General features: G+C 41.8%; 1 protein-coding gene across 3 annotated transcripts in view; it reads right to left on the bottom strand.

The window, feature by feature from the left end:
- The window catches only part of trappc9 (trafficking protein particle complex subunit 9), a 107,963-nt gene that overhangs the window by 54,630 nt on the left and 38,145 nt on the right, over positions 1–15,188 (bottom strand). For all 3 annotated transcript variants that reach the window (XM_061815205.1, XM_061815194.1, XM_061815213.1), the window contains one exon: positions 10,792–10,910. In XM_061815205.1, the coding sequence (XP_061671189.1) occupies positions 10,792–10,910 (119 nt within the window). The remainder of the gene's footprint in view (positions 1–10,791; positions 10,911–15,188) is intronic.

Below are 15,188 nucleotides of genomic sequence, written 5' to 3'. Positions count from 1 at the left end.
TAACACACAAGCTAATGGCGATAACTACTGGCCAACAGTCTTAATTCCACATGCTGATAAGGCAGAAACATCCTTATCTTAATGCAAATAGCCAAATTAGAATTGGTTCTAAGCCTCTATTTGTTGGAGACTTCCATTAATCTCTCAACTCCCCGTCTTTTTCTTATTTTCTTCCCAAGGTTTACGTTGACGTTCCCTCTATTTTCTTCCCTTCCTTGCAAGTGTTGTAAAGGCAGAGGTTTGTGGTGCGTTTTGATGAGGTGATGCAAAGGCAGACTGTGTACCTAATTGTCCTTAAAATAGGGTTTGAACCCTGCTTTGGATGCATCTGCTCAGCGGTAGGAAAGCAAGCCGCCAGCCAGGAAAGATATTTACACGGGCACGCTGGCCCCCATGGAAAACTGGAGCGATGACTTGAGGCCATTCAAATGCAATATAGCAATCTGGAGTACTGCTGGGACCGCATCTCCTGCGTACGCCTGGTGTCAATCACTGAGCCAATCGGCTGACCCCTAGGGTGAGGGTGCTTAGCAGAGACAACTGTGTCAAGTTTAGAAGAAAATATCCTGTTGATAGCTTTCTGTTGTCCTGTGGGGGAGTAACCTTCAAAACAGCAGACATAATGTCATTTATGTGAAATCCATCGCTCAAAGAGACCACTGTGCCTATACAGTCTGCCTGCCACCTTTATGGCTACTACAAGAGTTCAGGAATAACGGTTAAAACAGTTAGGCTGATTTCTTTTTATTTGGTGCACTGTTGAGTGAAAGCATCTGGTTTTGACACACTACTATTAACGTTTTTTTTTGGTGCTCTTTCTTTAATGCCCTGAGGGGCCAGAAGATCCTTCCATATCCCTGTCCAAAAAAGTGGTGATTGGTGCAAAGGAAGGATGTTGAAGCACTTACAACAACCTCGAGTGAACAAAAGTGCAAATGATATACTGCTCGGTTCAAGCAAACCACTCATTAAAAACACAACAGAGGGTTTTGGTTATTACCATTACTGCTAATTTTAGGCAACTGTAACTAACCTTGCTGGTCACCTAAATTCCATACTTCTTACAAAAGTTTCAGTCTCTAAAACAAAGCTTCGGGGTATTGTGGTATCCACTTCAAAACTGCGAACCCTATATTTTTTTTCCCCCCTTGAAGATATTGCTTGAAAATGAAAAGTGTTTTTTAAGTATCCCCAGACACGGGAGGAAGCACAGCAACTATTCAAGTGTGATTCAAGGCAAACACTGAAGCCTTGGTTGCCTCAAACAGGGAAGCTCTTTCATGCAACCCTTGTAGAAGTACTGTTTCAATATTATACATATATATATATATATATATATATATATATATATATGAAATATACTGATTGACCAAATGAATTAATAAAATTGTATATATTTCTATTTTTGGCATGGCACAATGAAAAAATATTTCAAATAAACATGTTTCCTATTTTATGAACTAAGATCGTTCTTGTACTGAAAAAGGAAAAAAAAATTACATCATAGCTCACGCATATTGTATAGAAAAAAATGATTTTGAAGCAATCAACAATGTATTCCCATAGCTATTTTTGAGTACTCCGCTCCAAAAAATGCTGAGCTGCCTAATGATAACAGAAAAATCAGTTTTACATGTATGTGTTTTTCAGATAAGAAGAAATTTTGACCGCCAGACACTGATGATTAGCACAAAACAACAAAGTCACAACAAATAATTCAAAAGTTCTCTTAAGTAAGGCCATAGACGGTGAACATCTCAATAATGCTTCCTGGTTCACATTCATCTGTGTCACCGCTGTCTTTTTTTTTATGCCTTAGAAAACCCCAAGATTTTGATCTGTCAATCTCTCACCTGTGGTCGACTTTACCCCTACTTGCATCATCCGTAGGAGATAGAAAAAAAAAAAAAAGCAAACCTATTCTGACAGTAAAGAGTAGAAAGGACAGAGGTCAGTTTTCAAATGTAAGAAGTTGATGCCAAACCTTCATAAAAATGTATTTCAGATCAAATACAGAAACCTGAAAATCTACCAAAGTACGATGAATTGTATGTAGTTACTTCCCTCCAGACAGAAAAAATGGAGTCAAAATCCAGAGAAACCAAAAGTTTGAAACAAAGAATTACATTGGAACACACGAGCAGACATCCGCACCAGACCTTTTTTTAATCCCTCCAAACGGTTTATTATACTTTGCTGTCCGCACACAAGCGCACGCACATCACCAACAATTACCTGTCAAGTACAAAAGCAAGTGCAATGGATGGTGCAGCGCGGTGGCATCCAAATATCCTGTTCTGGGTGACTGCAATACGGTCGTACGGCAATGCAGTGGCGGCATATGGAGGCACGCTCGGCCTGGCTGACTGGATTTCACACATGAATTCAAGTCCAGTAAGTATGATGAAATGCTTGACTCTCTATTAATTACATGCCGTTAGGCTTGCATACAGCTGCTGCAGGCACGCACAGCGAGAAGAGTCAACAAAGCCAACTTTATCATTATTCATTACGGTGTTGATTCAGTATACGTACATACTCGTGAATAATGGGCCTTAAAAATAATAAGCATTCTATTCCTGGACTTCTATGACTTCATCCCAGCTCTATGGTGCCATTTCAAAAATAAATGTGAATGAACAATGGTGTCAACATAACTAAAAATTACACTTACATTGCAATCTATTTCCAGTTTCTCTGTAAACCAAAACATGTGTTGTTTCTAGGTCATTGCATTTTACTGGTCAACATCTTTTTGGAATATTTATAACAAAATATACTTTAAAAACATCTTACTTGAGTTACCAAACGTCACAACATTCAAGTTAGGGTTAGAACTTCGATTGCTGTCATACACCCGTGCACATCAACACATTTCCCCAAATTCATTTTCCATGCTGCTTTTAGAAAATAAAAAAATAAAAATATTGCCAACAACGCTTGTCATTGATTAAAACAGTCAGGTCACATTGCCAGCGCAACCCGTCAACATGAAATTCCGGTCTGGAATCCATGACGGTTGCAACAAACAAGCAAAAGTACAAGAAGCCTTTAACTCCCTTGACAGACGTTCAAGATACAATAGAGAAAAAAAATGTATCAAAATCCAAGAACTAGATGTACACTTTGAGCTCGTATTAAGCTTCCAAGTATAAACCTAAAAAATCTTAACGCATTCGTGGGCAGCGTCCCATTTTTGGGACATCATGATTTTCGCGCATTGTATCCTTCAGTATATCAAAATATTTAAGAGTTTTAATCTGATTCTGATTCTGCTTTTTGGAACGATCTACTAAGAAACCCGAAGTACCATCTCGCGGCCAACGTCGCATTTTTGGAACGAGATTATAAATTCGTAAAGTTATCATATAATTTAACCATAAATGAAAAAAAGTGTTATTTCCTTGATTATGGCCTGTTCGGAGACTTTTATCTCAATAAGGCAAAAAAATTGCCACCCTGCCCATGAATGGGTTAATGCAATCCAAATCAAACTTTGACACTCAAGATCCCCCAATCCTCACAAAATACTGCATTAAGCTTTCTTCAACAACTTTTACCTCAAAAGTAAAACAATCACTTTTTTTTCCAGTTGTCCAATAACACAAGCGTTGCACTCCTAACATGTTCATCCAGCTGCACCTCATAAAAAACATAGTACATGATCAGAATTCCAAAAACATTTTGAAAAAAAACGAAAAACTTCATAACGTTTAGTACTGATGTGCTAACCAATTGGCACATCAGTACTAAACGAGTAAAATGAGAAAATCAAGGGTAACCGTGATAAACCAAGAGGAATTGAAGACAAATATGGGGACCATACAACAGCGTTAATAAGACAACAAGGAACAGGTTGAAAACATGAGAATGAGCGAGGGAATAAAAGGGTCCATCGTAGACGTCAGGTGCAATGAACAGGACACACGGCACTTCAGGGAGGCACACCGCCACATAAAACAAGATGTTATTGGCTTCCTACAGGTGCATGTAATGTGAACAAAAAATGGATGTCCAGAAACAAAAAGTCTCCAACTGGAAATATCCCAATTCCTAACAGGACTGTAACTCTCATCTTGCCAGATTGAAATGGACCCCCACCCACCCCCCCCGCTCGGTGCGAGCACGCGCTATGAATTTGATGAAAAATGCCGTGCTGACTCTCCGCCAATGCGGGTAAGACAACAGGTTTGCTGACTCATCGAGGAATTCAAGTGAACCATTTTCAGAATTCACTCGTATATTAGCAGGCCCTCCTTTTTATTGTATCCCAAAGGTCTAATTTGACACTCCAAGTGGAAGCGGGACTCCTCCAGGAAACCACTCAACATTTGCAGTCAAAAGAAAAACCACAAGTGTGATTAATACAGTGTAATTATCACCGAAGAGAAAAACAAAAGAAGCAAAAAGGCATGTAATTACATTTGCTGTCAAACAACTATTCGGGGGGTAAGAGAGAGCGAGGTGTTGGGACGTGGTACGGAAGCTAACGCCGCTTCCGCAAAAGACGTCACAGGAAACTGACGTCATGTGAAAAGGGAGAACGAAAAATCTGCCAACGTCCCAGTCCCCCTCTCTGAGGGATTCCATAATCAGAAGCTTCTTCGCGATGGGTTCCCCGCACCTTGCATCTCATCCATCCTCCCACTTTGCCTCACTCGCAGCCCGTCCTCATTTATCGTCGCCGTGTGACGGATGTGCTTTTTGTTGAAGCGAGCTCGTCTACAGGCTGCAGTGCACTGATAAAGTGGCGAAGGTAGAAGCAGTACAGATGGCTTTTGCAGCCTTCAAACACGTCTAAGAAGATCAATCCATCCTTTTCTTATAGCGCTTGCCCTCCATAGGGTTGCGAGTCAATCCCGGACTGGCCGGCAGTCAATCAAATCAATCGCAGGACACATGAACAAACAACCTCGCATATTCAAAAGGATATGACGAACGACAATTTAGAGTCTTGCCGATTTTTGGAATTTGGGAAGAAAGCAGAGTACAAGAAAAAAAAAAAATCCCACAAAAGAACAAAAACTCCACACTGGAAGGCAGGAGCATAACCTCAGAACTGTGACGTAGATGCGCTAACCACTAGCTCACCATGCAGCTGCCTAAAATATGGATGGTCAGATGGAAAAAAAAAAAGACAAGGCTAAACTTAGCTTCTCCCCAACATACTTGCCTTTCAAATGAGATGCATGACTTTAACATACTTCTTTGTCACCAATTCCAGCTTTGATGGGTTCTTGAGGCATTGTAGGGCAGCTAAGCAATCACACAAAAGGATGCCAAAGGTGAACTGGGGTTTGATTCCAAAGAGAATGAGATGATGAGAGATGTTGTGACATGCATGAAAGTCTTTGGTATTCTTTCCAAGGATTTTCATATAAGATACCAAAAACTGATGAGAATTTGCACAATGAACCCAGGTCGCTCCTTGGCAGAGGTAATCACGTAGATTATAGGAATCAAACAGTAGATAATGTGAACCCACCAAGGATGACACAGCCTTTCGATTAGTCTCAATTACCCCCCCTCCGTCAAACATTTCCGGGCAAAGCGCGGCCCGCTCGGCAGCAGTAAACTTTCTGAGCTCTGACGGCGAGGGCTAAAAATAGACGTCATTTGACAGATTGCCGCACGCCACGCCGAGCTCGCTGCCACAAGAGGATGGATGGTTTATTTAGTCCGTGTGTTGTCCCCCCCGAGGCGTCGGTGGAGACAGTTGTGTTAAATAAGGCCAAATCTTTCACTGAAGGAGGCTTCTGTTTGCAGACTGGGATGGAATAGGACAACGAGGCAGCACTGTAATATAGAGCCGCTCTAAGAAGACTTTGAAACTTTTTGCAATGCTTTCTCGTCATTTCAGTATTTTTGTTTTATTTTTTTTTTTGTCTGGACGGCAGAGTGCACTGCTCCTGCAGCACAGTTTCATAAATAATGCCGACTCATTGAGTCCATTCACAACCTGTGGAATGTCCCCCCCCCGTTCTAATTCCAGTCTTTTTATCTACTGGATTTTGTCAAGAGCACCTCTGTTCGATTAATAATAAAAAAAAAAAAAAGTCCAATCGCAAACTACCCTCTAAGTCCTCATCTTCAGTTGAACCATTTTTGTTCTACTTTGGTCTTTAATTAAGCTTGTGTAAAGTCTTTGGCTGTCTAATCAGCATAGGTCACCTAGTCCAAAATGTATTAGCTATAAGAAATGTTTATTTGTTTATCCATCCATACCAACTGTGTACAGTGCTCGGTAGAACAATTAAACACTATATGGCAGAAGATGCAACTAACCAGTGTTTGTACCTTTTACCATTCATACCAAAGAGTTTCCTATTTGAATTTGTGGGAAAATAAAAAGTAGATCGACGCGATCGAGGCAGTCTTGATCGATTGCAACGGCGTGCCGAGAAAAAAAAAAAAAAAGGGGCACCAGTCGTATTTTTCTGATCTTGAGCTCACTGCGCATGTGCAAACCACACAGTACAGGAAAACACGCTAGTCGGCGACTTCCCCCTATTTTAAGCTGTCGCTTAAGAAATCTTAAATATGAGTATGGATGCTGGAGTAAAGAAGATAAAAACGTATCACTTTCATACAGAAAGTGAGGCGGACTTTTTTTCCACTATGTCATTTTCGAAGTCCATTTGCCTCATCTGCCAGTGAAGTGAAATGTGGAACGGCATCTTCGAAATGTTTATGAAAAATACGACCCCGACATTCCGCCGAAAGGCAAGCTGAGAATGAGAAAAGCGAACGAACTAAAATCCCAAGTGGCCGAACAGCAGTCACTTTTCACACAATATAGTTGAACAGCAAAAGCCACCACCATCGTTTCCGGGTTCGTCACATCACACATAAAAGAGGCATAGGTGACTCGTTGTTCAGATCTTTTAAAAATATGCGGAAATATCTTCGATAAAATTACACAGCGTGGCCATGGCTGATGCGTGGAAGAACATCGGAGATTGTGAGTGTTTCTCACTGCAGTTGGACAAATCCACTGGCGTGAGTGACACAGCCCAGGTGTGCATTTTCATTTGTATGGTGTCTCATAGTTACAAAAAATGTTTAAAGTTAATTATGTTGTGTAATATTGTCTCATGCGATTATGCAAGGCACACAAACATACATTTACACATAAAGAATCCTCAATCTACCTTAAAATAAACGTGTTTTGCATTTTTATAGTGGGTAGATCTTTGTGACTTGGTCATTCTATTTCATCATTGGTCATTCTTTTAAAAAAAAAAAAAAACTCACCCAATTCCCTGTCGATCGCGAGAGGCTGAATGCTTGAAAAGTAGATCTTGGGGTAAAAAAGTCTGGGCACCCCTGATTTAGACATAATTGCCTTGTCTAACATTAAAGTTTGACCTTGGTGCCATCTTGTGGCATTCTTTTACCATTATAAACATTTATGCAGGGCGTTAATTACAATTTTTAGCTGCTCAGAGCCAGGCCTAGTGTCTAACATGTGCAACCATATCTACTTTTGTGACATTTTTGTTTGGTGGTGAGGCGTGAGATACACATGAGCATCCGAGAGTAAAGCTCCACCTTGAAAAGCAAAGGCTCTTTCAAAGTCAACCCTGCACCTGACGATGAGGATGAAACGAGCCAAAGGACACGGGGAGAGAGGAAGTTGTTTTATTACCCAGCCAAGAAAGAGAACGTCATTGGTCACTAAGCTGGAGGATCACATGTGGGCAGACAGCTGTGGCAGTTATAAATATCAGTATCGCAAGCTGGGATCGGCGAGCTGAAGCGTCGTCTGCAGCACTCGCCGGCTAAAAATAGCACTCGGGCTGGCTGGCAGGCAGGCAGGCAGGCAGGCAGGAGGGAGGAAGACGATTGCGTGCTGCTTTTTTAAAAATTTTTTCTTCCTCACACAATGTGATTAGCGTTAAAAGAAGTTTTGCCCACCGCAACCATCAGACACGTGCTGTATTCAAATCCGATGCAGATGTCATCCGCGGTTGTGACAAACGCACAAATACAAGAACATCAGATCGCTTCGGGCCATCTGGTTTGGAAACGAGATAATGGTCCGCTTCTCATTAAGCTCAGAGCCAACGGCGGCGGCAGCAGGCCGTTTCAATCAAATGGCCAATAATTGTTGCAAACCACTTTAATGCTATTGTGATTTGAAAAACAAATCTTGCTCGACAGATCACAAGGTCACGCGCATCTAGTAGTACAAGTAATAATTGTTAATTGATTGGAGGTTGATACTCTAGTCGTAGTAACATCTATGCTCAGCCCATCTATGGCATTTCTCTTTATGTGTTAATAAGAAAGCGGACTTTGGTCAGATGCAATTATAAAATTATTTGAAACATTTTAGTTGAAATATGCAATGTTTAATTTTGTGTGGTACATTTACAATAAACTTCAACTGTGCGTGACAAATAGCTTGAAGCAAGCATGCATTGCTTCTTATTTGGAGAAGTGTTTGTGGCAACAGGTGCTAAGGAATACTTGGCCTGTTTTAATGTTTGAAGTGTGTGGGAGGGGGTTCAAATATTTTTCTAAAAGCTCTCGCTATAATCATGGATTTGCACCTCGTGGTTGGGTTTGAATTGTAGATTTCTGGATTTATATGCTTTTTGTTTTATAACACATGCATCTTATGTCCTTTTTCTTTTAGTTTTTATAATGGCCAGTTTGCAAAATCCACATATACACTTGGCCAATATGTCATTTTGTTTTGTCTGTATGTCTGGGAAATAATTTGATACCTGGGTATTGCTGCAATATGACATGGTATTAAACACCCATTAATGGCTGCAGTTCCGCATCCCTTGTGGTTGATTTTTCACACATCGTCCATAACCAATCATGTTATCTCGCAATGTTGCTTCTGGATTCAGTCAAACGACACCCTCCCAATTATCACGTATTGCAGACTTTTGTCAGAGCAAAGTTTATAAGCCAACAATGGCAGCATAACTGAACAGAAGGGCAAAATTACTACACAAACTAACAAAGTTGTCTTGTTTTTAGGTATAATACATTTTATTTTTCTTTGTAACTTGCTTAAAGTCTGTCTTTAATGGGACTGTTTTCTTTCAAATTGGAAAAAATTGTGCATTCCAGGCCCTCTGAAACAGGAAGGAGGAGGCTGACTGCTTCATTTAACTGTTCACAGCATTAAAACATGCACCTGCACGTAATCTCTGCAATGCAGTAACAAGACACGATCCTCAGGACATTGAATTGCCTTGGATGCAATTTGACAGCAACATCCGCATATTAAACATAATTGCGTCTGTGTGTCTTCAGAAGATGGGGTGGCACAATTTTTGTCGTATGTCTCTGTAGCATCAGCTTACACTGAAGTCACATGAAGGATAATTGAAGGGAACAGGTCAATAATATTAGTCAAGTTACGTCAAGAACGCATCTCCACAATAAAGGATGCCGGCTTTTCAAAATCGCCCCCACCCAAAAAAAAAAAAAAAACAACTTTGAAAGCAGCCATCTTAGTCACGTGGGCAATCAGCACAGCACTCCGGAGATAACAAAAGGCTCAGCATTCATTGCAGACACAATCTGATTCCATCAGAGCTGCAAGAGGTAAGCAAGGGATTTGCTACAACTGGGTGCAGCACATTTCCCCCCCCCATCCTACGTGTCTCCGGTCCTCGTTGGCAAAAATGTCACCGAGATTGAGCGACGAAAAGGTCAGCGAGAAGAACATATTGCAGTAAACAAATGACAAACACGGGTTAGGCAGTCGCACGATTTGTACACGTTTAAAACGTTTGCAAAGGGATGTGGTGAACAATGCAAGTAAGATGCCTCCCCGGGCTCTCGGGTTTTCAGCCAAAGTTTCTTGAAACAAAATAGCAACTATGAGTCATGCAGTAGGAAACCTAAAATAAATGTACCAGAGTACATTCTGCCTCAGCTTTATTGAGCAGAACCCTCTTTGAAAAGAAAAGGGCGTTTCCTTGCATCCAGCTTTAAGGTGCACTTGTATTTGTTTGGGCGAGAAGCTCTTAAAAGAGACAGATTATGGAAAATGGAAACTCTAAAGGACCCTGCATAGTCATTAGATGTAAAATTACACAGAAAAGTAAATGTTTTGTGAGGTGGCGAGTTCCGAAAATGTGATTACTGCTTGGGCAGTATCTCCGACACCATTTGACAAGTCAAGTTGATTTATATCACCCTTCCTCACAAGAGTGAATCACAGTTGACAAAGATTGACAATATGCCCCCAATCAACCCCCACCCCCCTCTCAGTCGGGCAAGGAAAACACATGCAATTGGCGATGAAGCGCTGAACCCGTCTGTGAAAATACAAAACAGTGCATTGACTCGCAATGTAGCAACGAGCAATCGAGGTGAAAACGCACCAAAAATATTGATTGAAATCTCAAGTGAGAGTCTCAATATCATGTTCTGAAGAGTGAAACATGTTTTTTGTCTGTTTTTTTTTTTTTTTTTTTTGCAATTCAGGGCAAGCCACCGAAATTGCAGTTCTCAAGCCTGCAGGTGACCCAGTAGCAGGTATACAAAAAGAAAATCATTCCCAGTGCAGACCACATCACTTACGATTCTATCCTGCCTCTCCAACTCCACTAATTTTCCTCTCCTTTCACACACCGCATTATCCCTTTGCATTGTGACTGCACTCTGTTCATCCGCAACATGTTTTATTTATGGTCAAATACAACAAGCTGCAACTTGGTGGCATGTCTCGCTCCAGTCATAAATACACACCAAAGACAATGACTGCTTTCATCTTCATGCATCCGTGCACTTCCCAAAAGGCTCGTGTCGTTTATTTACCTTAATATGACTGTACTCCCCCTTGCCGGACTCGCCGCTGACGGCCTTGCTTTCGGGCCTGGGCTTGAGGACTTGACGCAAAGGACTGGAGATTGGCAGGCCTGTCACACTGATTCCATCTACAAATTCCAAAAAAAAAATTTAAAAAAAGGAGCGCGGCGTCAGCGAAAGTAGCAAGGTTATTTGTAATCGGAGGCAAGCAGAGCATCAGGGGAAAGGAGAACATTCACAAAGTTAAATATCAGCATTCTGTGAGAGAATTCACAAGGATTTTGCTGTTCATTGTTTGAATACCCTTGATTAGTATGTCCACTTCTGACCTTCTGTGCAAATCTTTACTTAGATCAAAACTGCCAGACAGCCCCCTGAATTTGTTAATTGTGCAAATTCACGGCGACCTTGAATGCAACTGTAGACGAGAGCAGCTGCGGATCTATGGCCGCTGCCTTTATTGCGCTCAGTCCGTGATCAAAAGATCCCGGAGCCAACAATCTCACGTCAGCTGTACCAACGTGTCTGTGACGTCGGCAGAGCAGAGCACCGCATCGTTCCTCCCCCCCAAATGGCCTTTGGACAATTACAATAATGATAGCTTGGCATACAGAACCAATTGGAAGTTGTCCTGTTTTTCTCATGTTCTCAGAGTGATAAAGCATAACGGCTAGATTTAGATGGAACTAAATTTACCATGACAGCATAAGCAATGCAACACAGTCAAGAGGAACAGATTGATGGAAGTCAAAGTACATCTTCAGTACATGGAGGAGTTTTCTGAAAGGAGCCCAAGACGGTGAATCATTTGAGAGATTTTTAGACTGGGAAATTCAACCTGGGGGGGGTGGGCACAAGGGTATGAAAGTTGCAAGCAGAAATGAATCGTACCCTGGACTGCCTTTTTGGCAAATCCTCAAAAGACATTGCATGGCCAGTTGTTGGTAAAATGCATACAGTGTGTGGCAAAAATCACAATGCAATTTTTTTTCCCATTTTTGTTTCTGGTATCATTTGGACACATGTGAGGTCATCAGCATTTGAAAACGTGCGCAATGCAGCTTTGACATTGGACTCATGCTGCAATATTTCCACCTAACAAGAACTTTTTCTGTTCCCGACTACATGTAAGCAACAGTTTGATCAATTTTATAGTCATCAAACAGGTCCTACACATAATACAGCATTTGTTCTTACCAAATCGCACAGTGGAAGGCTGAAAGGAAAACATACAACTCCCAGATGAAGTGTTTTCAAATCAGGAGGTATGCGCAGGAACTCCGCATCAACAAAAGCTCGATTTGGCAGATGCTTCAAAGAGTGATAAAACTTTACCCGTACAAACAATTTTTAATTGTTTTAGCAACATAGCCTTCTCTTGAAGCCTTTCAACAGCCTGACATGAGTACGAGGAAGGCATAATCACTCTCTAAAGCATCAGGTGAATTGAGTTCTTGTTGATGCTGATTTCCAGTGCGACCGTCTGGATAGACTTTCCTTTCCCTGCTGTAGGAGTTGGGTATTTTTCCCATTAGGGGTGGTAGTAGCAGGCCTTTTGCTGCTCGGCTTGTCAAGAACAGATCCCGTTTCAAGAAACGTGGCACTCAAAATGTAATTTGTACAAAACGATGGAGCAGTGTGACGACCATGAAGCCACTCAAAAGCTTCTCACTGGCGCTCAAATGCATTCGGGACAGTAGATTTCAAACCAACTGTCAGGAAGGCTACGCTGTATGGCGGCCTTAACTTCCCGTTGTCGGCTGTTGAAGCATTAGCCAATTCGTCCGCCGTTCCTTCGAGGCACGATTGCAGTATAACAACCAATACCACGGGCACTTTCACGCTTTGCGGTGTGTAGCCTGTTCAAGGCAACACACTTGATTCCAAATGTCTCATGTCGTGTGAGTCATGGATTGGGTGATTAACGGTGGCACTGCTCGCAATAACCGCTTCCGATCCGTATTGGTCGGATTCTCCAGAATTCTAAGAGCTCAGCGCCTGTGTAGAATGCAGCTTGTACTTATGTGGTGCAATCAGAATGTGATGAATGCGGCACTGTTCTCATATTAACAAAAACGGCGAACCCCCGTTAAACATGCGGGGTACGTTTCCGACCATCCCGCATTGGTGAAAATCTGCGAAATGGAGAAAGCCAGCATTAACGCTTTACAGGTATTAAAACAACAAACTCAAACACAAAAGAAAATTTCAAGCTTAAGTATTAAAAATACAGGATGCATTAGGGGCAGGGCCTGGTCTGATGGATTATTACATTTTTGTATTCATATATTTGAAAATACAGTGGCATTTTTCTTCCATCAAAAACATTTTTCACCCACCTAGAGAGGATTAATGGCATTTCAAGTCATCTCAATTCGAAAATGCATTTGATATATAAGAAAATGTGACATTCTTGATTAGGGGATGAATTAAACATAAGTCAAGTCGCCACAGTTCATTCCACAAAATCTGCAACAGAGCAGGGCTGCAGCGGCTGAACCGCGTCAGAAGCCGAGGCAAGGAGTGGGCATCTTTTCGGGCAAGCTAGAAAACAATACGACAACAACAGGAGTGTGAGATTGCAGCTGCTGCCAGCAATACAAACGAGCGGCGATGTAGGGACAAACAAGAACAGCGGGACACAACAGAACACCCCCCTCCCACCTTTCTCTATTTGAGTCCTTCAAGCAGTATACGTTGTGGATGCTTATTTACTGCAATGGAAGCTCCACCCGAGGGTGGAGCCGCCGTCCCTTCACCTCCACACGCACCATCAGCGCATCAATGCTGGAGCTGCAGCGCTGTCATTAGGTACGACACTCATAGCATTTAACATGATAAACCTCCCAGGGAGTCGAGGCTCATTTGTCCCGAGTGATGACATCACTCCTGTCGGGTCCTGAGTTATGGTGTTGTCGTTTCAAGGCGGAGCCAAAGTGAAGGATAAACTCATTTGGGGATATATCGGCGAGGCTCAGCCTGCATCGAATGTTCCCTCTTGACTGTCTTCTTTGTCTAATGTGCCCCCGTCTGCCTCGGCTGACAAAGGACGCCAGGTACATCGGACAAAAAAAAAAAAAAAAAAAAAAAAAAACAGATCAGGCTGATCGATTAACCTTCTCCATATGTGCATACAAATAGAAGATATGATTAGTTACCGGGGCTGATATACTTTAGCATAACAATCAGTCACTTCAGCTCTCAGACTATAAATAAGCACTAATGTTAACACAATGCATCTCTGACACACACACACTAGCCTGGCATGTGAGCTACGAGCTGGGGCTGACAAGAGATGGGCCTAAAGTGGAGCCGTGGATAAAGCCTTGCAAATCAATTCATTACTAGTGATTACCCCCAACGATGTTAATTTGACTTTAATTTAACAACTTCAACAACGGGCCTTGAAAGGATTTTTGCACAGTGTCTTGTTTTTAAAGCGGCAGTTGGATTAAATGAACGAGGTTTAAAAAAAATAAACAGGGGGTCCTTGGTCCTAATGTTTAGTTTTTATTGGTACAGTAAAACCGATAATGACTTTAACTTGGTCAGAAATGATTTATGCTTGGATGAAACAAATTCCGTCCACGTTAGCCGCTTTATCGCTTGTGTTTGCACGTCTACGGTGAACCTCGTAGCAGATAAAAGGGCTTAGCCGGAACTATAATGGAGGCATATGACACCGGAGCCTCCTGTGCTTGAAAACGATTAACCGTGTTTACTTTTGAATGAAAACAAATTTAATCATGGCGATTGCACCTAACTTTGGAATATGAATGAACGTCTGTCGCGCCGAAGCTTACGCCAAGCAAGGTCCCACAATGCCGTTTGACTGCCAGGCAAATCTCTCAGTATTTCACAGCAGACTGGAGGTCCCCCCCCTTTAGATATTTTTTTTTTCCTGTTCTCTTTTATATCTGGTGAGTGTGATGACATTCACACACGGGTGCACTGCTAGTGGTGCATTTTATTTCACCAGGCAATGATTGGTTTGGCTTGAGCTCAAGGGGTATGGGGGCTTAGAAACAGTATGGGGGATCACACACGCCCATACGGAGCCAGTGTTGCCAGGGCTTCTGAATGTAACATACAGGAAGGTTTCATCAAGCTTCAATAATTGAAAAACATTTTTTTGTTTTTTTTACAGCATACAGGGAAGTCTGAATTAGAGTTGCACGTCTTCAGGATTGTACCATGTGGTGCCGTAACATGCTGAGCTGCACTGAAAGTGCAATAGAATAGCAAAAAGAAGGCAGAAAAAGCACCTCACAAAAATCCAGTACTATTGTTGCTTCTTCAGAGCAGTGAGGAGACATGCATGTGAATGTTTCGGTATGTTCTGTTTGTATGTACTGAGCAGTTTAACAGAGAAAAATGGATCTGCACGCCCTTACCTTCATGGCTCA

The sequence above is a fragment of the Syngnathoides biaculeatus genome, chromosome 1, assembly GCF_019802595.1.
Source record: "Syngnathoides biaculeatus isolate LvHL_M chromosome 1, ASM1980259v1, whole genome shotgun sequence".
NCBI lineage: Eukaryota > Metazoa > Chordata > Actinopteri > Syngnathiformes > Syngnathidae > Syngnathoides > Syngnathoides biaculeatus.
This window is presented reverse-complemented; position numbering and strand designations above follow the sequence as displayed.